Source organism: Carassius auratus, chromosome 12, assembly GCF_003368295.1.
Source record: "Carassius auratus strain Wakin chromosome 12, ASM336829v1, whole genome shotgun sequence".
Lineage (NCBI taxonomy): Eukaryota > Metazoa > Chordata > Actinopteri > Cypriniformes > Cyprinidae > Carassius > Carassius auratus.
This window is the reverse complement of record NC_039254.1, coordinates 4,166,560-4,192,235: the sequence shown is the minus strand read 5'-3', so window position 1 is coordinate 4,192,235 and position 25,676 is coordinate 4,166,560. Positions and strand designations below refer to the sequence as shown.

Sequence of the window (25,676 nt, the reverse complement as noted above, 5' to 3'; positions counted from 1 at the left end):
TGTAAGCCTAAAACTGAAATTTCTTGGAAGCTTATCCCTCGATTCTGCTTGGTTGATTTTTAATGTTGTTCCAGGATCAACAAGGATGTTGATCCAGGAACATTTTGTACTTCGTGAAATCAAGCTCACCGATTTGTCATATAGACAAAATCATTATATTAGGTAGTTGTGGACAAGTCTGAAGGATATGGCATTAAACCCTATGATGAAAAATGCAGAGAAAGAAAATACCAAAGCCAATACCTATTTGAACAATAAATCTTTGAGAGAGCTTTAAAATCAGACCTATATAAGGAATGCAACACCACATATTTTACCATGTTCATGTATCCAGTAGGGCTGCAACAACCTGGTGGTCCATAAGCGGTTCTCTCAAGTTCAGCCGTGGGGGTCCGAGAGCGTCCGACTCCAGTGAGCAGCTTTCGTGCAGCAGGAGGTACTGTCCGAAAAAATCAGGATTGACAACAATGAAATTTTCTCAATGCATGGTTCAATTTGTTAACTGTATTACGCCTCATAAACAAAAACATTTTACAATATTTATATTTATAGTTACATTTTTGTGTAGTAGTGTTACAGTGTTCAGATGTCTATCCAAGTTTACATGAAAATACGTAAATGTATATTTGGATGCGAGCATACAACTTTAAAGCTTCTAACTTAAAACTTAAGCTTAAAACTTCAAATTGACCTACTGATAAGCCCCTCCCCTTGAACGCAGATGAGCCAATGGCAGTTGAGTATCAGTTGCACAGGGTTTCAAACTCTGAAATCTTTAGGTTTTAGCACCATAGAGAAACATAGAATAAACCTGTTTTGAAAAACCTTTTTAAAATAATTTTCAGTGAGGAGTAAGCTTACAGCTGGATCTTTTATTATCCTCACAGTGCATCAGTTATGCGGTGATGCACTATGAAATTATTGCGGGGGAAATTAATTGTAATATAAATTTAATAATAAAAGTAACCTAATAATAAGAAGAATGTAAAAGGCCTACATTAACTGGAAATGCCAAATGCTCTTAAATTTGCCAACATCTGATGCTTTTGACAATATCTCCGGCTATCATCAATGCATGATCATCATCTTTCAACGCACTCCAGCATGGAGAGGTTAACGTGGTGGCCACCTCACAGTGCGTGCCCATCCGTTACGCCACTGTGTGCATCCTGATACCTGGGGATTCACATGACCGTCTTGAAACTAAAGCCAAATTTAAGTGGGGAAATATTTTGCCTTCATGCAAAATTCCTTATTGAATGGTTCCTATAGAAAACACTACATTTCGCCTGTGATAAGTGGCCAAACGATGGCACAATAAATGTGACCGCACCTGTAGTCTGGCCTAAATCAGAACTTTTAAAAGGCATGTAAACACACTCAGTGTGTGACAATTTAAGATGTTAATTTACCTGGTCTCGCAACAGCAGGTGAGCTGGTAGTACGCAGGGCTTGGCCAGGACCCGGGCCAGCCTGCAGACTAGCCTGGTAAAGTGAGTCCAATTCAGAGAGTTCCTGGTCCTCAGCCTCTGTGGGTTCCAACTCCATGCTCTGGAAGTTTGAGTACTTAGGGATGTTCTTCTTCCTGGTGCTCATGGGACTGTGAGGAGCAAGGTGTCTTCCAGGTGTGTGTTGAGAGAGGGCAGGTCCTGTCTGCTGGTTCTGATCAGGAGGTGTGTTATAGGGGTTGACAACAGCATCAGGACGGTCTAGGCTCCAAGAGGACCAATGACGGGCAGCAACTGGAGGGGTCAATTTGGTGCAGGGCTGGGAAGATGCACATAGGGGTTGCCATATGGGGGCTCTTCGGAGCACTGGCCCTTTCCCCTCAACAGGAGTGGGTGGTGGACTGGGATTGTTGGATTGGGGTATCTGGTCTGGACTATCTGCAGTGCCCTGCCACAAAGGAGGATTTGGAGATTGAGGGTGCTGACAGCTGGAGACCTCTTCGTCCTCTCCCAATACACCCCAGAAGTCAAGGGGCAAAGAGGGCAGGGATATGGCAAGGTGTTTGCGTATGGGCATGATCCGAATGCCTGATGCTTGGAGAACATCTGATAATCTGATGCCACCCCATTCGTCCTCATTTTGGGTGGTCCAACTGTTGTGTTCATCACGCTCTTGGGGCTGTGGCTGAGAAGAGGCAAGCCGGGGATTGAGCGACTGGTGGCTAGAAGGCTGAGATGGGGTGTTTGTACAAGAGGAGGGTGATTTCATGTGTTGAGGAGAGGGTGAGCCAAGCACAGAATCCTGATTGGTCTCCCAGACCTCTTCCTGATTGTCTGTCAACAGTACTTGGACCGGGCCAGGCTGTTCACTGAAGAGGCAAGAAAAACAAGAGAAGGGTTTGGTTAGACACTCTCTGAAAAAGGAACATGGTTATCTGAAATTAGTACAGTCCCATTCAACATAATCACTCAATTAATGTCACTACTTAAATTATGGCAAAATAAATTTATTCAATGGTATAATTGCAAAAATGATTTGAAAAATGGAATTCAATTAATTAACTCTGTTTAACATTATGTTTTGTAATCAGAACATTAAGGACTAAAATGCCTTCACTTACAGTACTTCTATTATTTATAATCTTTTTATTTGTTAAAATAAAGCTGACATAAAATAAAATATAAACATTTAATGAAAAACTTCAAATTTAAAATGAAAACCTATATGTTGAATTACAACTTTATACCTCTTGATGCTATTATTTTCTTGTGCATATAAATGTGTACTTGAGTATGCTGAAAGGTTTAACTTTGTATAGGAAGCCATGCATATATACATTTAAGATATATTTTATACTACCAAAAATATGCAGTATGTATTCATTCATTAAGGCAGACTAAGCATAAAATACGCAAGAAACCTAAAGTTCTAACAGGTCTTTGATAAGATGAGTTGGTGTTATATTTGTAAATCAATACTCATTCATTCATTTCAAATATTCATTTCAATGTCTAATGATACGTGAACAAATGGTTTCGTTGCAAGAAACCCAATCTAGCACATTTTCTAACTCAAAAAGTTAACAATGCTGCCAAGGACTAAATTCAAGGAGACCTGCGTCCTTCACACCAGTATTCATGAGCCACTTCTCATACAATGCACACACACACATACACAGTCCCCACGTGCTTTCCACAGCTGACGCACTACGTGACCTTGACATCATTTTCATAGTTGTCATATAAACCAGAGTTACAGCAGCCATAAATATGCCCAAAAGCTCACCAGAAGTGGAGTGCACGGGAATGAGCATTGGCTTTGCTCCAGAAGGGAAACCTGCTTGCTATTTGCATTCACCTCTAATAAAGCAGAGCAGAGTATCCATCAGAATACTATCAATCCTCCTTCATCTCTACTGGCCCTCAGCAACCCACAGATGACCCGTGTGATAAGATTCATTTTCAGATAAATCTTTATCTAATACCAGTAAAAAGCCTCTGGAAGATGCAAACACACAATCCTCAGTGAAAATAAAATAAAATAAAATATAATACACTTTATATGTAAAAAAAAATTAAATTAAATTAAACTGAACTGAATGTCTTTTACAGTGCTCCCAGGAATCTAAGTACAGTATGTACCCCAGGATAGCCCTGACTGGGAATCACTGGTTTAGAGAAGCAATACTAGGTGATAGGTGGTTCCTGGAAGCTGCTGCATGCCCTAGAGTGGGTAAAGAGGGAACTGAAGTGGAAGAAGTTCGGTACAGAGGTACACATCCCTGATTAATGTGCTGGAGTGCTCATTTACTGTAAATACTTCCTCAAGCACTACATTGGGTAATTACCCAAGGGGCTTTGGCCAGGTCAGGCCATACATCACATCAACACCTTTAATCAATGGAGGGGAAAGAGAAAGCAGGGAACAAGAAAAAAAAATAAAACAACCGCATTCCGTGAGACACACTGCCGCAGTGGCTGTTGCTTTGTTCTACTTGATTAGTAAAGTGGCATGCCATGTGTATGTAATATCAGGGGGTAGCCATTCGCTAGCTTGGGTTTGCCAATAACTCAGCCGACTGCACCAAGGCTTCTAATATTTGGTCTTATCAGGAATCTATAACACCTGTCCCGTCTGTATGTGTGATTTTAAATTAGAAATTAATCTCTAAAATCTCTGGAAAACAAACAACAAATCCCAAAGCAACCACAGCTCTCTGTGAGAGTAAAATATCAGCTTGCATTCTGAAAAACTGATCAGTTAGATCATGTCTGAAAGTTAAAAAATCTGATCACAATCAGAAATCTAACAGAAAACACAGCTTTTTCTCATTGGCACTTTACAAAAGTCCAATATAATAATTTTTTCCTAATTAAAAAAAATTAACAGACACATGGGTTGGCTTTAAGACCAAAATTTTGACTTCGATACAATACCAGTACCTCCTTATCTATAAAAACAGATGTTAGGTAGCATATTATAATATGCATGACAGATTTGCATAACATGTAAATTAAAAATGTACTAATAACTGAATGGACCATGAAATCTGTTAGATAAGATCAAGCAATATCATGGAACTAACAACATATAAAACATATATTTGCATTTCAAATTAAATCTATATTTATATAAATCTATAAATCTTATGAACTCTAAATATTTTGATGTATGAAGATAATATATCAAAACTATGAAAAAGTTGCCATATTTTGCTAACATGCATAAATTCAGTCTTGCATAAATTTGAGATGGTCTATGGGTGTTATTATGCTAACAATTAGTTCATAATAATCAAAAAATCCATCAGTGCATTTGAACACCATTATACATCATCTCTACTTTCATGTTTCAAGTAAAAAATTACATTTGTTTGCTGGTATTGTAATGTTTTCAAACTTTTGGTACTACAGTACTGATAATGCATTGGTATATCACACAACCCTAACAGACCCAGGGGTCTGAGAGGGTGCTGATCTAAACAAGCGGTTAAGCTGTACACACAGGGTTACAGTACAGGTACCTGTTGGGCCCCTGTGGGCGGTGGGGCTCCTGCTGCTGCTCTTGCTGTTGCTGCATGCGCTGCTGTAGGCCCCGCGCTCTCCTCATGCATTTTTGCAGCTTGGCGTCAGCAGCCATAGTCCTGCTATGAGTGTTAGCACTGCCCTCATGCATGGAAAATCTTAGTTTAGCTATAATGCAAAAGAACAACAAAAAGGGAAAGGAAAGAAGAGCAGAAGAAAAGAAAATGCAGAAAAGAAAAAGAAAGAGCTGAGTTATGAGGGGCCGGCATGCGGACCATTTCTTTGTTATAGAAAACGACAAAGTCATGAAATTGAAAGAAAGAAGAGAGGGTGATGGTGGGATATATCCCACCTTTCATCCCAAAGCTCTAGGCTGTTCAATAGGCAAAGCTTTGCACGCTAGTTCATCAAAGTTGATACATATTTGACTTCATGTAATGGGTCGATAACAATAGCTTGCATCAGAGGTGTCATGCCCATATGCCCATTTAAAAAAAAAGAAAAATTAAAATGCAGTTCAATCCAACTAACTTGCACATTCCACAGAAAATCCAATTACTGTTGCTCCAAAACATTTATTTGTCTTATTTTACTTATTTATTAATGTATTAAATTATTTAATTTATTAATAGTTGTGCTGTCTTACTTTATATCTTTAAAATGTTTTATGTTCTGACCTGTGTATCAAAAAAATAAAAAAATAAAAAATAAAAAAATAAATAAATATATATATATATATATATATATATATATATATATATATATATATATATATATATATATATATATATATATATATAAATTTGTTATGTAGTCTTACTTTTTTCTCTTTTTAAAATGTTTTATATTCTGACTTGCTGAATTATTATTAATATTAAAAACTAAATATTTGTTATGTGGTCTTGCTTTTTCTCTTTAAAATGTTTTATGTTTTGACCTGTGTATCAAAAGGTTGTTACACAAATACAATTTGAATTAAACAATTAATAATAATAATAATAATAATTTTTGTATAGTATTTTTTACTTTTTTACATAATATTTACAGCAAAAACAACAACTATAATGATTTTTTTGTGATAAACAAAGCAGTTTTTTTTGACAATCTAAAAAACTATTTTCCATACAACAAAAATGCATTGTGATTGCTGGCTGTCAAGTTCAACTTTACTTTGGCTTGGTTTATTAAAACAAAAATTGTATACTAGCTCAGAATTGGAACCCATGTCGCCTTGCAAATTAAACTATGTATCCAGAACTGCTGAAAAAAATAAGTACATGACACCCCTGAGTTCAATCATTTTCACGTTGCCTTTTTAAAAACACTTCAGCTGCTGCTGTGCAGTATTTTGCTTACTGAACAAACCCATTCACAATGAGTGACATAAACAGAGTTCAGAAAGATCATAACATGGAGAAGCACTGGGCTGCTCTGCTGAATGACAAGAGAGAAACCAACGACTGTGATTGAGCTTTTAAGCCCTTGTTCGCATTGTGTACTAAAAGACATGTAGAGATCCATCACACTGATTAACTGTCAATTGCATCCCAAAATGAGTTCGCATTAGGAACCAGTTGATTTGGTTGCTCTCCTGTCTGGGGCTGTTACATGGAAAACTGCATGGGAGGTTAGTGTTGCCATGGTTCCCTTGAACCTGTTTCGTTTAAGTCTGGTTTAGCATTAATTCTGCCTATCATAAAAATTCTATTTTCAGAACATTTACTGCTGTCAACACCAGCTGCGCCTGAGCTAGCTTTAACTGCAGATGATGTGTATCGCTTTCAATGGGTTGAAAGGAGCTGACGGCATTCTGGGAGATGCAAAGAGGAAAGTTTTAGGACGGCACACTAAAGACTGAAGACACAGGAAGCAGGGGAGACAGCCAGGACAGACACACAAACGTAGACACACACAAAACCAATGATGGATAGCAGGATTGGGGCAGGCATTGCTTTCGTTTGGCCAGAGGAACAGGACACTATTCTTCTATATAGTGAAGGCATGATCTTATGGGTTGCCACTGGAACTTAGAGGCTTGTATGTGTTTTGGGCCAAATCGAATCTTTCTCTACAAGATAGTGAAAGATCTGCAGGGATCTAAAGAGTGGAAATATTTACAAAAGCTGTCTTCCCTTTACATATATTACTTCTGCGCCTCACATATACAGACATGCACACACATATATGCGCATACTGTAAGCAAAGCGAGACAGAGATGGAGGGTTTGCCGACCTGGATATGTATAAATAGCTTTGTGAAGAGTTTTGCATGGCTGAAATTGCTCTCCGCTCATTAATCATTCAAGCAGGTATGCCAGCACTTTGGACAAAAATGCTGTTGTTACAGGTAAGCATGAGATACACAGCCACCTTTTTTTGTTTTAATTTGGAGAGTGCTGAGAGATTTAGACAGGATTGCACAGCTGTATCCTCACACGACGGCTCAGCACAATCACAATCCAATCCTTCCACCAAAAGGGATTTATAGAGGTTGGGGATGTTATGATGGCGAATCCTGAATGGATTTAAGTTTGCGTGTGGCTGTGGGTGAGGCCTATTCAAATGGTGTTCCAAATGGAGGGCTCACACAGAATAATATGTAAAAAAAAAAAAAGGATTAAAATTGTTCCAGCCTCTGTCTGGCACAGATCAGGGCTCTCAAATGGCCAAAGCCGAGCGCTTTTCAATAGCACGCCACTATCAGTGGTATTAAAGGGTTAGTTCACCCAAAAATCTAAATTATGTCATTAATAACTCACCGTTATGTCGTTCCAAACCCGTAAGACCTCCTTTTATCTTTGGAACACAGTTTAAGATATTTTAGATTTAGTCCGAGAGCTCTCAGTCCCTCCATTGAAGCTGTGTGTACGGTATACTGTCCATGTCCAGAAAGGTAATAAAAGCATCTTCAAAATAGTCCATGTGACATCAGAGGGTCAGTTTGAATATTTTGAAGCATCGAAAATACATTTTGGTCCAAAAACAAAAAAGTTTGTGATATCTGGTTCGCGAAAATTCGCGTCTCCAATACACATTAATCCACAAATGACTTAAGCTGTTAACTTAATTTTTTTAATGTGGCTGACACTCCCTCTGAGTTCAAACAAACCAATATCCCGGAGTAATTCATTTACTCAAACAGTACACTGATGAACACCAAGCCGAGCCAGATAATGAACAAAAGACTGACTAGTTCTCGAGTCAACAGTAAAAGTTAACAGCTTAAGTAATTTAATAAAACCGTTTAAAACGATTCAGTTCGATTTGGTGAACTGGGAAAAGAAGACAATGCTGAATAAAGTCGTAGTTTTTGCTATTTTTTAACCAAAATGTATTTTCAATGCTTCAAAAAATTCTAACTGACCCTCTGATGTCACATGGACTACTTTGATGATGTTTATCTTACCTTTCTGGACATGGACAGTATACCGTACACACAGCTTCAATGGAGGGACTGAGAGCTCTCGGCTAAATCTAAAATATCTTAAACTGTGTTCCAAAGATAAACGGAGGTCTAACGGTTTTGGAATGATATGAGGGTGAGTTATTAATGACATAATTTAGATTTTTGGGTGAACTATCCCTTTAACAATCATCAGACAGAGCCACATGCCCAGTAATCCAATCAGATTGTGAAAATCTGTGCAAAAAAGTGAACAGAAACAGGGATGCGTGGAATATTACATTAAAATAAAGAAATATAAACAGTAAAAACTAAATTATTAAAATAAAAAGTAAGCAATAAAAAATAAATAAAATACATTAAAATCAGCTCAATATTATCTTCATGTTATCGATACATAAAAAAAATGTCATACTATTTTGTCTAAATCATTAAAAAAATAAAACATTAGTTACTAAATTAATTAATTAGTTAAGTTAATTTAGACATCAAAAGTATACTACATCTAAGAATACTACAAATACAGTACATTACATATGTATATACTTAATTTAAAAACCTGCAATCATTTTTTAAGTATACTGCACTAGTAGAATTAAAGTTGGCTAAAATGGAAGAACAAATTTTGTGCTTAATGCACTTCAATTGTGCGGAAGTAGTTCTGAAGTCGCACTTAAGATATACTTTGTGCTAAGTAAACTACTGCAAGTATATTTAAGGTACACTTTAAATATCTTAAAATATCTATTTAAAGACTGAAATTATCAATAGTCATACAATAATCATTCGTTGTATCATTAAAACACATTTTAGGCTTAATGTGCATTGTGCACAAGTAGTACTCCAAATAAAATTTTATTATATCAATAAGTCTTGAGCAATGTCAGTAAATAATATATTTGAACTATACTTAGTATGAAATAAAAAAAATTATATATCACTTTTTTGCTAGAGATGGTATACAAAAAAATATTGAAATAAGGGAAAATAAATATCCAATTTCTACTGAAAAATACAAAAATCTCGTAGTACTGATATACTGTGCATCCCTAGACAAAACCGGATAATGAAAAATAATATGCCACGCACATGAACAAAGAGATTAGCACACAGAGAGACAAATAGAAGCAAACACACACACAGGGTGCTGCAGGAAGGGAAGGCAGTGTTGGGGTATTACTGGTGGGTTTGTATCATGTTGTGAGGACATGTTTTTGGGAGCTGCTTTCTTACCAAACAAACCTAAAAAGTGCATATATTGGGTAAGTGACGGTTACCCAAGTGGAGAGTGGAGGAGTTGGGCGTAGCAAGCAGAGGCAGGTTAGAATTACTTACACACAGCATGGTGGGAGAGCGCCAGGGCTGTAGCTGTATCCCCAGCTTGCTCCAGGCGCAGTGACTGCTCTAAGAGAGAGTCAGCCTCCGCCAGGCAGTGCTCAAAACTGCCCCCCTTCCCTGCAATTAACACACCAAGGCCAGGCTTCTGAAAACACGCACAAACACTGCTCAAAGGAGCCCCCATGTGTTCCCGGGAACACGCCACTCACAACGTTTACACGGCTTACCAGTAATGTAGATGTCCACTGACACACAAGCACACACAGTCTGATGACTGCCACCAACACAACTCAAACACAATTTGAACAGTTTGTACACACAGCATGCTGAGTAGAGAGAACTCTGACTCAAGATTAAAATATAAGATTTGAGTGAATAAGAGTGTTTTTGATGCTATGGCTCCCATCTACACTATTTATATATAATTCATGGTGTTACAATGATATTTAATATATATATATATATATATATATATATATATATATATATATATATATATATATATATATATATATATATTTTTTTTTTTTTTTTTTTTTTTTTTTTTTAAGATCATGAGACGTTGCATTAGAGTTGAGAAGTCAGGAAAGAGTCAACTTTTACTTCCAAACTATACCTGGTGAAAAAAAAAAGGTTTGCACCAGCCTAAATATATTACATTAATATATACATATTAAGCATAAAAGGGATAGTTCACCCAAAAATGAAAATTACCCCCTTGATTTATTTACTCACCCTCAAGCCGTCCTAGGTGTATATGACTTTCTTCTTACAGACAAATACAATCAGCGATTGTAAAAAAGCGATGCATTTGTGTAAGACAAAAAAACATTAACTTTATAAACCATAATCGCTAGCTTCCGATAACTGTCATATGGCTAAGCTAAGTGATGTGACGTACGCAGAGGAGCAGAGGTAAGAGCAAAACAAAACACCTGTCACGAATGGAGGATTTCGATATAAGCCAAGAGGTTTTCCAGTAAATAAAACTGTAAATAAAACCTGTCTGTCGTGAGACTAGCATATTCTCACTGGAGCTTATGTTATGCATACATCCAACACCATCTGCTGGAACACTACTGTCTCATGTAAGCACGTATGACAGTTAGCGAAAGCCAGAGATTATGCTTTATAAAGTTTTAAATAAGGATGTTTGTCTTACACAAACGCATCGAATCACTTCAGAAGACCAAGACACTTCAGATGGATGTACTTTTTTGGGCTTCAAAATCTTCCCCCCAATTCACTACCATTATAAAGCTTTAAAGAGCCAGGAATTTTTTTTATATAACTCTGATTGAATTTGTCTAAAAGAATAAAGTCATATACCCCTAGGATGGCTTAAGGCTTGATAGTAATTCATGGGGTAATTTTAATTTTGGGGTAAACTATTCCTCTAAAAAGATCAGCCTAAACAGCATAGAAAGCCATCAGGAAAAAAAGCTATTCGAAAATCTGTAATATTAAACGATAACCAATATGGTACCAATAAATTGTGCATTTCTAAAGAGAAACCTGAAGTCATTTGCTGGTCTTAGCTCATCTGAAATTGTCTGATGTTAATTTGGTGTAGCTGGTTGGTTGGCCAGGTCAGGTAAAATGTAAAGCCACCTAAGAAGCATCAAATCAGACCTGCTTAAACAGCTTAGCCAACCATATAAAAAAAATCTATGAAAAATTTCTAATATCAGTCGATATCCAATGTGTTACTGGTGTAGTGATCATCCCTGGAAACCAGCCTCAAGTGGTTTGCTGGTCTTAGGTGGTTTAAACTGGTCTCTTAGACGGTCTTAAATTGATCTAGCTTGTCTCCTTACGTAACCAACCTGGTGTTAAATTGGTTTAGCTGGTCGGGGAAAACTGGACAAAACCACCCTAGAACTATTAAAACCAGCAAAAAAAAAAGTCTAGCTTAAATACATGATCTACATTGTATTGATTTATTGTACATCCCTAGAAAGCAATAAAAACAGACCAGCCTAATTAGATCAGAAAGGCTGAGAAACCAGCTAACCACTTTAGGCTTGTTTAAGCTGGTTTTTGTAGAAAGGGATTAGAAGGGATTTTCTCTTTTAAACACAAATTCTAGCTCATGTCATTTGGTTTCTGCTGTTTGGCCCTGTGTGGCATTTACCCTGGTGCTGAAGTTCGTCCAGGTCCATGAACTTGCTGGGTCTGGGGTTGAAGCCCTGTGCTGCTTCTCTCTCCTTCTCCTTCTTTCTCTGGAGCTCCTGCTGCCTGGCCCTGCGAGCAACTTCCTCTTGCAATTCATCCAGCTCGCTGCGCCCCTCTCCTACACATACACAAAGACATTATTAAGTAACAGTTATACTCATTTCCTAGTTTTTTAACACTTTAAATCAACACCTTGTACTGTAGCAATAGTGGGTTAATGTACAAACAGTAGGCAAAGACCAGTGGTGACTCACCCAAACTCAGTGGACTGCTGCTCCAGGTGGGTGATCTGAGGTCTTGCAGGATGGCACTGCTGCTTTTGGACTTGGGCACTGTGCGCCAGGAGGGCCCAGAAGTCACGGGTCTCTTACTGCCGCTGTCCCTGAGGCGGAGAAAAGCATATGTCATTCACTCAGTCATCATGAGAGTGATTCTCAATGTCTCTGTGGTAAATTTGTCTGTGTATACTACAAATTTAAGACTTATGGTACAAGCCAGGACAGATATTTATGATATATTCAATACAGTTTTGTTGGCATTTTACAATTAACCAACACTGTGATTATTAACACTTTGCTTGCTTATTTCTGCTTCATATTTCATACATTATTTATAGAAAATACAGTCTTGAAAATATCAAACATGATGCAGCAGGTATTTTATGTATATTATTCATCAACATAATGCATTTCATGACACATTATGCCAACCAAAAAAAGTGAATCAAATCATTAAATTAAAATAATTTAAAACTGAAATGTATTTTGATTAAGATACATTAGTAGCAGGATCTGATATATAAATATACAAACAGTCTGGTCTACCATTTTTTTTTATATATAATCAATTTTAATTTCTTGTTGCCATCATTTTATACTATTGTTCAGTAGTTTCTTTTATGTACACTGAACAAACTTTTAATCACAACATTCTTGTTTTTGCCGACATTTTGCATGAGCTGAACTCAAAGATCTAAGACTTTTTCTATGTACACAAAAGACTTGTTTCTCTCAAATATTGTTCACAAATGTTCTACGTCTGTGTTAGTGAGCACTTCCCCTTTGCCAAAATAATCCGTCCACCTCACAGGTGTGGCATATCAAGATGCTGATTACACAGCATGATTATTGCACAGGTGTGCCTTAGGCTGGCCACCATAAAAGGCTACTCTAAAATCTGCAGTTTAACTGTATTGGGGGTTCCAGAGTGGTCCGAAACCAGTAATTATCTGGTGTGACCACAATTTGCCTCATGCAGTGCGTGCAATCTCCCTTGCATAGAGTTGATCAGGGTGTTGATTGTGGCCTGTGTAATGTTGGTCCACTCCTCTTCAATGGCTATGCGAAGTTGCTGAATACTGGCAGGAACTGGAACATGCTGTCGTATACGGTAATCCAGAGAATCCCAAACATGTTCAATGGGTGACATGTCCGGTGAGTATTTTGGCCATGCAAGAACTAGGATTTTTTCAGTAATTGTGTACAGATGATCTTGGAGGTGAAGATGCTGGATGTGGTCGTCCTGGGTTACTGTGGTTACACGTATGCTGCGGTTGTGAGGAAGGTTGGATGTACTGCCAAATTCTCTGAAACGGCTTTTAAAGACGGCTTATGGTAGAGAAATGAACATTCAATTCACAGGCAACAGCTCTGGTGGACATCTGTGACATCTGTGACATTGTGCTGTATGATAAAACTGCACATTTTAGAGTGACCTTTTACTGTGGCCAGCCTAGGGCACACCTCAGAATCAGAATCAGATTCTGTGCAATAATCATGCTGTGTAATCAGCATCTTGATATGCCACACCTGTGAGGTGGATGGATTATCTCGGCAAAGGAGAAGTCCTCACTAACAAAGATTTAGACAGATTTGAGAACAATATTTGAGAGAAAGAGGCCTTTTGTGTACATAGGAAAAGTCTTAGATCTTTGAGTTCAGCTCATGAAAAATGGGGGCAAAAACAAAAGTGTTGCGTTTATAATTTTGTTCCGTGTATTTTAAGTCTCTCACCAAGGCTGCATTTACTATTTGTTCAAAAACAAATTAAAAACTGTAATAATGTCAAATACTACTACAATGAAAAAAAGTTTATATTTTAATATATTTTAAATTGTGATTTAAATTTTAGTCAAGTTACAGTAGCTTTGCATCAAATACGGTGTGATTTTTGGTAATCAAGATCTGGCAGCAACAACACATTTTTCTGCTTGGACGAGGAATTCGCAGACAGCATTTCTTGTAAATCAAATCACCCACATGCCAACAAACCAATGAGAACACAGAACAATAATGATGATTCATAATAACAGAGCATAGGTGCCAAAGCTGATGTGGATCAGCTCACCCTGAGTCCCTCCGTAGCTGGCACAAATTTATAGAAAATTGGTTTAACAAATAAACAAATTCCATACCATTACCTACATGAGAGCTTCATATTACACATTACTTGACAAGGGAATTTACAGTAATGTTAATATTAAACAGCTGGTCCCCACACTCATTATCTCAAATGGCTTGGGTACTCAGAGCATTCACGGCTTATATGGACTTCACACCCCGATATATATCGTTTTGGCCAAGTTGCTGTTACCTGTGAGCACTGGTGCTTGGGTTGTCGCTGAGTGGCATGTCCATGCTGATGGGGCTGTTGCTGTTCCTCTCACTACTTTCATAGCCACTCTCCATCCTCTGTATCAGCCGAGGCTGCTGTTCCACACCTCTTAAAGGTGGTGGGATTGGTAGATGCTCCACTTCCGCTTCTGGCACACCCCCTGAGCCATCAGTCATCTCTGCTGCTGCAATGTTGGACCCCTCCGCCGCAGCCCCTGAGACCAGCTGACTGTGCCCTGGTGACATCGGGTCTTCAGGCAGCGGGGAAGGTCCGAGCGTGGCGTAGCCGGCTGGCCGATGCTTTTCCCTGCTGAAGATACTGTCAATGTTCAGGGCCTCTCTTCTAGGTCTCCATGTGGGGCGATAGCGCCCTCCACTGGAGCTGGACTTGGACTCGCTGCTGGTGCTCTCGTCTTCCCAATCTCTCGCCCGGGCCCCAGCCTCTGAGCCACCCACTCCTGAGCTCGAGGAGGAAGAGAGTGGTCTGCTGTGGATCATATTCACAGTCTCTTTATAGTCCTGCAGACGGCCAGTAGAAGAGGGCCTTGGCGTACAAAGGGGAGTGGCCTGGTCTTTAAGAACCTCCCCTGAAAAAAAAATGTTTTAAGTAGAAAATTTCACAGAATTAGCCAGTGGAATTTATAATAGAGATTGTGTGGGTTTGTTAAAGTACCTGCAGTGTCCATGCTGTTCTGGGAACCGCTGCTGTCCTGATTACACACCACAGTTCCCTGAGAATCAGAAGAGAAATGGGAGGCCATGGACTCATGGTGTGATCGAGAGTGCTTGTAGCTGTAGCTGTCTGTGGAAGAGTCTGTGCGTGTGTCACTTGCAATTGAGGGCTCCCTCCCTGACGACGACAACAACAACAGCAGAGAGGGCATTTAGAAATAGAGAAAGTTAGCTTCAGCTATCCAGCTGCAACTGCTCAAAGGTCAGATTTTAAAGGGATAGTTCACCCAAAAATGAAATGTCATTCCAAACCTGCATTAAAAACCTGTGGCAGTATGAAAGAAAATGCAAAGTATGTATTGAATATACTTTATGATGCAGTGACAATAAATGTGGACTAAAGCTTTCAGGATTCAAAAAGGAATGTAAAAACTCCACTATATAGTTGTTGTTTTTTTTAAATCAGTGGTTCTCAACCAGGGGGCTGGGGCCCACTAGGGGGCCTCAAGGAACTTTCAAAGGAACGTAAAAGTGACTTGAAATTATTAAGAATAAGACAAAAGCAAGTAAAAAATTTTATATTTCTTACTTTAATTCAACCTTTGAATTACAACCTGAATATACTATTTGAGGTCTAATTTTAAAAGTGTTATTTCTAGACCTGGAAAAGTCGTGAAAACTAATCAAATCATAAAGCTCTTTGGGCATTTTTTAAATAAATATTTACTTTTGTATGCATGCCAAGTTTTAAAACCTTTTTATCGTGTAGAAATTGTGAATAAACAAAACTTTTAAAAATCTTCATCCTTAATCCTATTGAAAAAAGAATCATGAAAAACTGGAAAAGTCATAAGGCCTTCAGTGGACAATGGCGTTAAAAAGGTTGAGAACCATTGTTTTAAAGTCATATTATAGTATTGTATGAGATACAGAATGAAATGTTTTTATTTACTGAAAATCTTCCTTTCCAGTGAACCGATAACTCAAGAATTGCTGTGAGGCTAGGTGATTCAATTGTGAACCTTGTAAACAGATCAAGCGATTGCATGAATGAACCAGATCATCTGATTCAGTGAAAAGATCGAATTCAAAATAATTATTCAGACATTGCTACAACTCTCAATAATGCACCAAGGACAGTTAGAACGAACAGTTTAATAAACTAAACAGTTTTTTTCAGTTTAAAAAATCTAATGTATAGATTAGCGCTGTATTGACCACTCTTATGAAGTTATGGACTCATTTTCAAGCTTCAAAACTATAGTTCCCATTTAAATCTAAATTAATGGAAAAGACCAATCACAAGCTTTAAAATTAGCCCTTTGTTGTTTCATGTTTTATGTGGATTGACTGTATTTTAATTTTTAAGTGAACTATTCCTTCATCTGATTCTAAAAATAAGCGATGAGAAGTATTATTATTTCTTTTTGTTTAACCCTCTACCTCTCCGTCCCGCCTCTCACTTCCTTTTAGTCTCACCGGAGTCTTCGCTGTCATAGCCGGCCTTGCTGCTGTGATGCAGGTCCAGCTGTGCTGCCAGCATGTCTTGTGATGACACGGGCGTCCCTCGGGGGTCAGCGTACAGCAGCAGAAGTGGCTGGTAGTGGCCTTTTATACATCTCGACACCACATCCTTCCACTTAGGTCCAATCTGAGAAGGTTCGGTACATTCAGACTTAACTGCACACTCCATTCACAATTGGAAACACTAGAATCAGCTTCCAGAGACAGACACGTCATTACCTCTTTCACATGTGCGTCATCAAAGTACATCCACTTGCGTATCTTAGTCTGGAAGAAGAAGGTGGAGTAATGCTTGCCGTAGTAGCAAACCATGCCCACAAGGTAGAGCTCCGATTGTTTAGCCCTCTCATCCGTCACACGGTAGAACAGCTGGAGGGAGGCCACATACAGAGAAAATTGACCATAAGGACCAATCAGATTTAGAGTTTACGCATACTATCCTGTAGTGAAAAATGTAACCTTTTTAAAGGTAAATATTGACTTTTTAGCACTAGCAGAGCATATTATTTTAAGATAAAAAAAGAACAGTTAATTGAAAACAAGTTCATTTAATATATATATATATATATATATATATATATATATATATATATATATATATATATATATATATATATATATATATATATATATATATATATATATGGCAAAGAAACATTATTATATCATTAATTTTGGCAAATGCCCCGTTATTTTCTGATAAATATTAATTTAAGTTCAAAAGAAGGGTATCAAAATAGATTTCAATTATGCCATATGGTAGAAAATGCAAGTTTATAAAAATAAACAAACAGTCACATCAAAAATGTAATCTATTTAATACATAATATATGGAATAAATAATAACATTTTGGTAAACTAAGTGTACTGACTGATAACATTAATAAAAATGTAATCCTGTGTATATTATATTAACATCAACAAATATTATAATAATCATAGTTTATTCTTCTTATTATAATTTACTCTCTTATTCTTGCCAAGCCTGCATTTATTTGATGAAACGTAGTAAAACTATAATATATGATAATATATTTTAAAATGTATTTAATCCTGTGATGGAAAAGCTGAATTTAAGGCAGCCATTGCTCCATATGCTGTGTATGAAAACACCTGTTATATTAATCTCTTTGAATTTCATTCTATTTTCTACGCACTTAAATTCAAGTTCTGCATTCTAATGGCAAACAACCCTGCTGTGAAGTTGATGTGCGAACGCTGTAACACTAGCGGGGCCACAGATATATTGAATGTGACAAAGAGTACACTGTGTTTCCTCCTCTTGTCCTGAGCTGTGCATAAGAGAGAGGGAGCTGCAAGCTCAAGGTTACTGCACTGAAGGGGTGACAAAAAGAAACAATGAAAGTGTGCTGTCCGTGCATGCAAGACTCTTACATCACCCAACCGCAGGCACGTGCCCAGGCTGTGGATGACGTCTTCGGCTAGATCAGAGTGATCTGAGTCCCACACCAGGCCGATGCTGATGATCTCCGGGCAGTTCATCAGAACCCGCCGAATCCGCAACATCTCGCCACAGTTACTCTGAAACGATGAGACAAAAAAGAGGGCATCTTGATCACATGTGCATGTGTGTGCAAGAGAGAGAAAAGGTGAAGGAGAGATAAAAGGAATGCTTCAAACAGGGCAACACGGTCCAGCAGGGCCTTATGTTCTGCACCCAATGTTCTAGCTGTGCTCTTTGAGTCACCGCCCTCCGTCGAGCGTTTTGGCAGTGGTATACGGAAACAGGCTCTTGCGACGAGCACCACTGCCAACCTGACCCCTTCCCTCAATGTACAAAAATCTAGCCGGGCACTGCCTTTGTGGAGCAGGCAGCGGGGTGGCAAACAGGCTGGCACCAGACCTGGGCAGGAAGGGATTAGACAAAGAGCCCAGTTCTCAGAACCAGCCTCTCTCTCTCTCTCTCTCTCCGCCTCAGTCGCTCCATCACAGACAAACACACACAAGCGAGGCAGCCAATGAACAGCCAGCAGCAGCAGCACTGCTGAGCTTTGGGACAGACACACAGTGTCCCATTAGAGATCATTGTCAGCCTCAGCTCCGCACTCTGTCCTGCCAAGCGCTGGGAATCCAGACAAACACATGCTTTCAGGGCCATACGACTAAGCTTCTAAAGAGCAGTGACGTTACAGGCTACTGATCTCAGCTGCATTTCAATAAAGCCATTTCAGGGAATCGACAAATGGAAAATCACTGGAAATGAAAGCATGGATTTCAGCTCGACTGAATTGTACTCATTTCACTGATTTGGTACGGAGCAGACTGTATATTGCTGACATGGGTTTCTCCCTAAGCACGCTGAATGATGTTGGAGCGTGTCTGGGTTGATGATTTCATCCGCCCCCTATGGCGGGGTGAGGGTGCACAGTGTGTGGTAAGAGCTGATCGGCAGCTGGTGTGTAATAGGGTAGGACTGTGTGTGTGTGTGTGTGTGTGTGTGTTGGGGGGTCTGTCGTCTGAAAAGCAAAACACTCTCTTGGGCAAAGAACAGACAGTCTTTATGCTTCCACACGTGAACAGCAGATATTATATTAGTATCTGGGTGGCTTGAAAAAGGGTTTGTTTTAAACCACTTCCATGAAGATCAAGTTAAAGGCCAAAATCAAAATCCAACTAAGTGACAGACTATTGAAGATATGAAAAAATGTTATCCAATGGGATTTGACTGGATGGTGAAAATTAGGCTATTATTTTAAAAAGGACAATATTACACACTTTATGGAATACTTGATCCTGAATGGCCGAATCAATCAGCTAAACTGTAATTTTCAGCGTTGCCCCAGACATTCGACATGTGTGGAGGACTAGGAGTGACACTTTTAAAATGAAGGTAAAAAATATGAATTTATCAATTCACATGAATTCATCATAAGATTGAAATAAACTAATATAGTCACTTACAAACTGACAAATAAATTGACATATTTAAAATTGTTTATTTATTTAATGTTTTAAAATGCAATTAAATACATCAAAATAGTAAAACAAATAATTATGCAATTTAAATTGTATTTTTTAACTGGTTACCCCAACAAAAGAACCGTCAAATTACTTTTTTCTTTTCTTTTTTTTAACTCAACTTAGAAATGGATAAAGAAAAGCATTTGACAAAACAACAAAGAAAAGCATCTAAGACATTTATTTTATTCTAAGTGTTACTCCTAGTCCTCCATACTGTAAGCTTGTTTCACAGTGTCTTTATTCTCACAAAACAAATCTATTTTATTTAATATATAAAAAAATGTATTCAATATTTAAAATTAATTTCAGAGTCACAACAGTCATAAAGTTGTAGCCTCCTTCTCAAGCATCAGACACTGATTTGTAGGAATTTTAATGAGATGTTAAGCATGAAAAACACTAAGTTAGACAAAGACGTGCATGTACTCACCGGACAGTTTCGCAGGTCACCCATGGTGCTGGCGTTACGGAGAAGCTCTCCAAACATGTCAGGCGTGGGCTTCTCCTTACATTCCAGCATTCGCACAGCTTGGTTACTGCAGCAGAGGGAATAAGAGACAGAAGTGTCCTCAAGCACCAGTGTAAACACCACTGACAGGAAATACACACACAACTCTACATACAATAATGTTGAACCATAATTAAAAGTTTAATACAGCTCAGTGTTAAATCGTCTTCAATTTTTTCAACGCAGATGTTATATATCGTCCATAGATCACTATTCCCTAGAAGACATCAGAAACTAATGTAGCGGCACTCATTCTCTGTTCCATCTCCACATGGTCTCCATCAGGACAGAAGCCGCAGGCCTGTGCAGAAATCAGCATACTTTACTGGCTAATGTTTCCTTAAGCTAAGCGTGATAGCATCCATTTGACATGCAGCATATCTGCACACATGAAGCGTCTGTCAGCATGTCTGCACGGAGGAAATGTGCCGAGACAGACCCTTGAGGGCTAAACACAACCTATATGCAGACACTAATTTACATCAGGCAGACAGGTCTACCCTTTCTCTCGCTGTCTTACTTTCAGCATTATTCAGTGTGCTTTCCTTGAAAATGATGGTCATACATACATTCTGAAACTTTTTCATGTTAAACGCACTGCTCTTTTTGCAATTAAACAGTTAATGTACTGAAAAAGCCACTTTGACCTTGAATCACACTTCACATTGTTTAACATTCAGTGTTACTCATCACTCATGATATTCAACACATTAATAATGATGTTAAGAGGGTGGATGGCATCATCTTTTTTCCTTTCTGGCATGTTTCCTGCATATCCATTCATCTATATAATCTACAGTATACAGTATGATGGTAATGCGAACGATTTGCACAAAAATTGTCGATTTATGAATTTCTGATCGATTCTGGTGTCAAAACCACTACATTATAGGTGTGTTTATATAACTATTAAAAAAGCTGCACTGTTGTTTGGCATTAAAGCTTTATTTATTCAGGCTTCTATTTAATTAGTTATCTATTTATGCTCATGGAAGAACAAAAAGTATGGTGTAATTTGCACTGCAATCGAGTTATATGTAAATGCGACCTGGCAAACAACTGAATAAACAAACCTTGAATAAAATTATGTATTTGATAAGTTTAACACACATTTCATTTGGATGTGTATTTCATTAGAATCCCAAATGTGCCATGCGTAGGTAGATGTGTAGTTTATAGTGTAGGATTGTAAATCGGTTCTTTCAGAATGATAAATGTAAGCCTCTGTTTCACAAAAGAGAGAAATAAATAAATGCTATGAGTTCTATTGTTTTTTTATGGTATGTGCGAGCTTAGTTTAGCAGCTTTGTTTCTGGATGAAAAACACTGAGTTAGGATTTTGAGCATATTGCGTAGTCTTTGTTTTCTGGAGTGAGTTATGAAAACCGTTGTGTGAGGATTCAAGGCTGTACATGGGGTACACGCATCCAGGAGTGAAGGAACACACTGTACTATCATTTACTGCCACACGGCCACGTGGCAAATCACACAATTTACTGTGGAGTGTGTGTGAGCATAAGAGAGGAGAGAGACTGCATGTTTTTATGTACATGTGCAATGCAAAGTCAGCAAGCTGTGTGAAATGGTAAAGGTTAATACGTATCCACCAATTTAAAGTGAAATATCTTCATATGCATTCATATCTAATACAGAAATCAATAAGCGTTATCTAAATCTATGTTTTTTTTTCAGCCAGTCACAACAGATCCTTGGGTCCTTTTTTTGGGGGGTGGGGGGGGGGGGGTTAACATCCACTTTTTAATGTTTCATGTAAAAAAAAAATGCTTGTATCAAATGAAAACACTTACCTTCCTGGACAAGGTCATACAATAAAACACAAAATAAAGATGATAAAAGCTTGTTTGTGCATGTAAAAATACATTCAAACTTAAAAGTAAGATATAAATAAATAATACATGAAATAAGTAAACATGCATTTAAGATGAATTTTCATCCTATTAAGTTGTGTCCAAAACCACTACTTCTCAGAAAATGAGAAAAACACCACATTGTTATGTGCAATTCACAGACTTTACAGTATGTGCAATTATTATTACAAAAATAATGCCCTAACTTAATACACATACAGTTTGGCAGGTTGGCACATTAGTAGCCTTTATTTAAGATCTTAATAAATCAGGGCCTTAGTGGGCAGTTAAACTATTCTATTATTTATTAATGTATAATAAATCAAAAAAGCTGAATTCTGAATCATGTGGGAACCTCAGATGGCCATAATGCTGATACAGATTTTTTTTCTGATGTCTTAAACAGTGGGCATAATGAAGGGGGACAAGGTTCCATGGGGAGTGATGGGTAATGTCCTATCTGTGTCCTCAGTGCTCATTGGACAAATGTAATTACCATGGTCTAAACATCAGATGGGTCAAGAATGAGCCCTCAGAATGAAAAACAGCAGGTAAGAACATTTTCAGGAGGCAGTAAGAGTAGATATGTGTGCATACAGTATACGTGTGATTTATATGTTTGAACATAGGGATGGATAAAGAGAGAAAAAGACGTAAAATATGGCAGATGAAGGTTGCACATGTGTAACAATCTATACACTAGAGTGGGAGAATAGGACATGAGGGAGAGGTTTGTGGAGGGTAAATTTCCTGTACATAGCTCTAGCAGATGGCTCTCACGGGTCTGATATGTACGATGACAGCTAATAACCCATGATATAGAGCCTCATTCCAGCCCAGCAGGTCGGCTTCTGCATTCAGTTGGAGCTGGTGGTTCACTTACCCGATAAACACTGTGGAAGTTACCTTCAGTTCCCAGTCTGATGTGTAAATCGAAACCCTCACTCAACATCAAAGTGACAGGAGCCACAATCGGCTGTTTTCCACAACTAAACGGCGTACACACGGTCGCACACCCCACTAAGTCCCAATAGATCACGCTCAACCACGAGAGTATCCATCATTTTTGCAGCACAAGGCAAACTGAGCCAAAACAGTGAAGGGCAAGACATAACGGTTGGCATTAGTATGGCCAAATGGTTCAACATTTGACAGGGTAAATAAAAAATCAACAAATCTGGGCATGGAAATTTCTGCAGGTGATTTACTAACAACGTGTAAATTAAAGAACAAAGACGTAGCATCTCATTTACATATCGACAAACGCAATATACCAAGCACAGCGCAAATTAGCATATAATAGTTGCAAATAAAGAATAAAGAAATAAATCAACCACAGTATGTTGAAAAGAACTGGAGGCCAAAAAATGAAGGTTAGCAAGAAGTTAATACAGACTTGGTATTGTAGGACTCCTAATTTGACGACCGCAAACATTAGACAATCGTGTCGCGTGATTCATTTGAATACTCTCCTCCCATATTTTTTGTGTCTGAAAGGGAAACTTCTAGAAATGCATATTCAATAAGGTCAGATGCAAAAATAACTGTCCACACCTTTTCAGCACTAAATCTTCATAAAACCTAACAGTATTATTTAAAAAAGACAGACGGACAAAAGACGGTTTGTGCTGGCGAAAGCTGTTAGTAAAACTGGCCCTTAAGTGCTTTTTTCACACTACTTACGTCCCAAATGACACACTATACACTTATTCACTATGTTCTTATGCACTATGTAGTCAACAGTGTAGTGTATGAATTATAAAAGGTTATTTTGTCATTCATAATCTGAGTTTGCATGAAATTTCCAATATTCCATACTTCATTTTTTTTTTAAGTACATCATAAAAAAAGTGCAATTTTCCAATTTTTTGTGTTAACACACTACTTGCACTACTTACACTACAAAATGGCATAGAGTAATGCACAAGTATGGAAATTGGGACGCACCTAATTATTTTCAAGCACTAAATATACCGTTCAAAAGTTTTGGGTCCGTAAGTTTTTGTAATGTTTTGAGAAAAAAGTCCAAGTCTGTAATTATTTGCTAAAAACTTGTTTGTGAAAACAGGATTATTGAGAAATATTATTACAATTTAAAATAACTTGTTAAAATTGTTAAAACAGTGTTCACTGCCACGTGATCATTAAGAAATAATTTCTAATATGCTGATTTGGTGCTCAAGAAACATTTCTCATCATTATCAATATCGAAAACAGATGTGCTTCTGTGCCATCTTTTCCAAGATTCTTTAATCAAAAGAATGTAAAAAAAACAAAAAAAACAAACAGCATTTATTTGAAACTGAAATATTTTGTAATATTATAATTGTTATTACTGCTCAATTTAATGCATCCTTGCTGAAAAAACATTTCACAAAAGACTGACCCCAAACTTTTGGATGGAAGTGTATATTTATGCATATTAGAGTATTGTATTCTTAGCTTAGCAAACATGTTAACAATAAACGCACTCAAAAATTATATTTAAGTGGAGTTGCAATCTATGTAGAGAATTCCAAATCTATCAATTCTATTATAATTTTAGGATGCTGACTTAGAAAGCAGCTGTTTATGAAGGCAGCAAGCATCAAGTAATCTCACAAAGTTTCAGAACAGAGCTAATTAGTCTCTATGAGCAAAACCATATGTACTAAATGGAAGATATGAAAACGTGGTCCTCCACTTACCAGAGAGAGGTGGTGGAGATGTAGTGCACCATCTGAATGAAGGGGAGAGGATCCGATGTGGCTCCACAATTATTACAAACACACTGGAAGAGAAAGTAAACACAATTACAATACATATTAGGCACCACACAAAATGCACACAAACAAACAAACAGGTAATATCCCCCACCAACCTGTTCGAAAAGTGTCATGGCAAACTTCTGATGTGGGATACAGTGCTTGGCTGTGCAGATGTCCTCCTTGGTCTCATCCGAGATGTGGAAGTGGATCCGCATCAGAAGGTTCTCCTGGAGAAAACCAACACAGACAGTTTGGATCTTTCCTAGTAAATGTGAGTCTGTGTGTGAGCGCATTGGCTTTCCTTTGATTTGGCTCTGATGAATAATTCTGGAACAAGATGTTTAGCTCCATTTGAATACAGCACTCTGGCTTTTTCTGCAGCATTTAAACAGAGAGGCATCTTTGAACGGGTGTTTGTGTATGTGTGTCAGATCGAGTGACTTGTGTGGTCCAGCTCTTATATTCATTTTTCTCTGTCAGCATTCACTTCACGTTAATCCGATCAAGTGAGAACAACACATCTATTTTTCATAAGAGTCCTTTTGATTCCCTGGCTGAACAAATTTAAAATCAATCGATCACACTCCAAGTTCCTGACAAAGGAATACATGGTGAATGAGGGAGTGGGAGAGAAAGTGAGAGAGGTGAATAAGACCATATATCAAATCTCTAGTTCCCTTCCTTTCATCTCACTAACAGCCGCGGACCACATTTGCAACACTTCTACAACTACCATTGCTGGAGAAACTACTTTAAAACCAAAGCTCCCCAAGCTACATGCTACTACTCCGTTTTAAACTACAGTCAGGCTGCAAATATGAAAAACAAGCTACACTACACAATTATTAAGGAACTGCAGCTTCATTAAATCTAAG

At 37.9% G+C, this 25,676-nt stretch overlaps 1 protein-coding gene across 8 annotated transcripts in view; it reads right to left on the bottom strand.

Moving 5' to 3' along the window:
- The window catches only part of LOC113111542 (inactive ubiquitin carboxyl-terminal hydrolase 54-like), a 106,472-nt gene that overhangs the window by 5,757 nt on the left and 75,039 nt on the right, over positions 1-25,676 (bottom strand). For 4 of the 8 annotated variants that reach the window (XM_026276353.1, XM_026276358.1, XM_026276354.1 and 1 more), the window contains 14 exons: positions 24,915-25,028; positions 24,742-24,824; positions 20,109-20,220; positions 18,092-18,238; positions 16,916-17,065; positions 16,652-16,823; positions 15,174-15,350; positions 14,481-15,087; positions 12,143-12,270; positions 11,848-12,006; positions 9,711-9,830; positions 4,973-5,141; positions 1,413-2,317; positions 318-439 (listed from right to left, as the gene is read on the bottom strand). In XM_026276353.1, coding sequence (XP_026132138.1) covers positions 318-439; positions 1,413-2,317; positions 4,973-5,141; positions 9,711-9,830; positions 11,848-12,006; positions 12,143-12,270; positions 14,481-15,087; positions 15,174-15,350; positions 16,652-16,823; positions 16,916-17,065; positions 18,092-18,238; positions 20,109-20,220; positions 24,742-24,824; positions 24,915-25,028 — 3,165 coding nt within the window. The remainder of the gene's footprint in view (positions 1-317; positions 440-1,412; positions 2,318-4,972; positions 5,142-9,710; positions 9,831-11,847; positions 12,007-12,142; positions 12,271-14,480; positions 15,088-15,173; positions 15,351-16,651; positions 16,824-16,915; positions 17,066-18,091; positions 18,239-20,108; positions 20,221-24,741; positions 24,825-24,914; positions 25,029-25,676) is intronic. The other 4 variants (XM_026276355.1, XM_026276356.1, XM_026276357.1 and 1 more) reach the window with 4 other exon arrangements.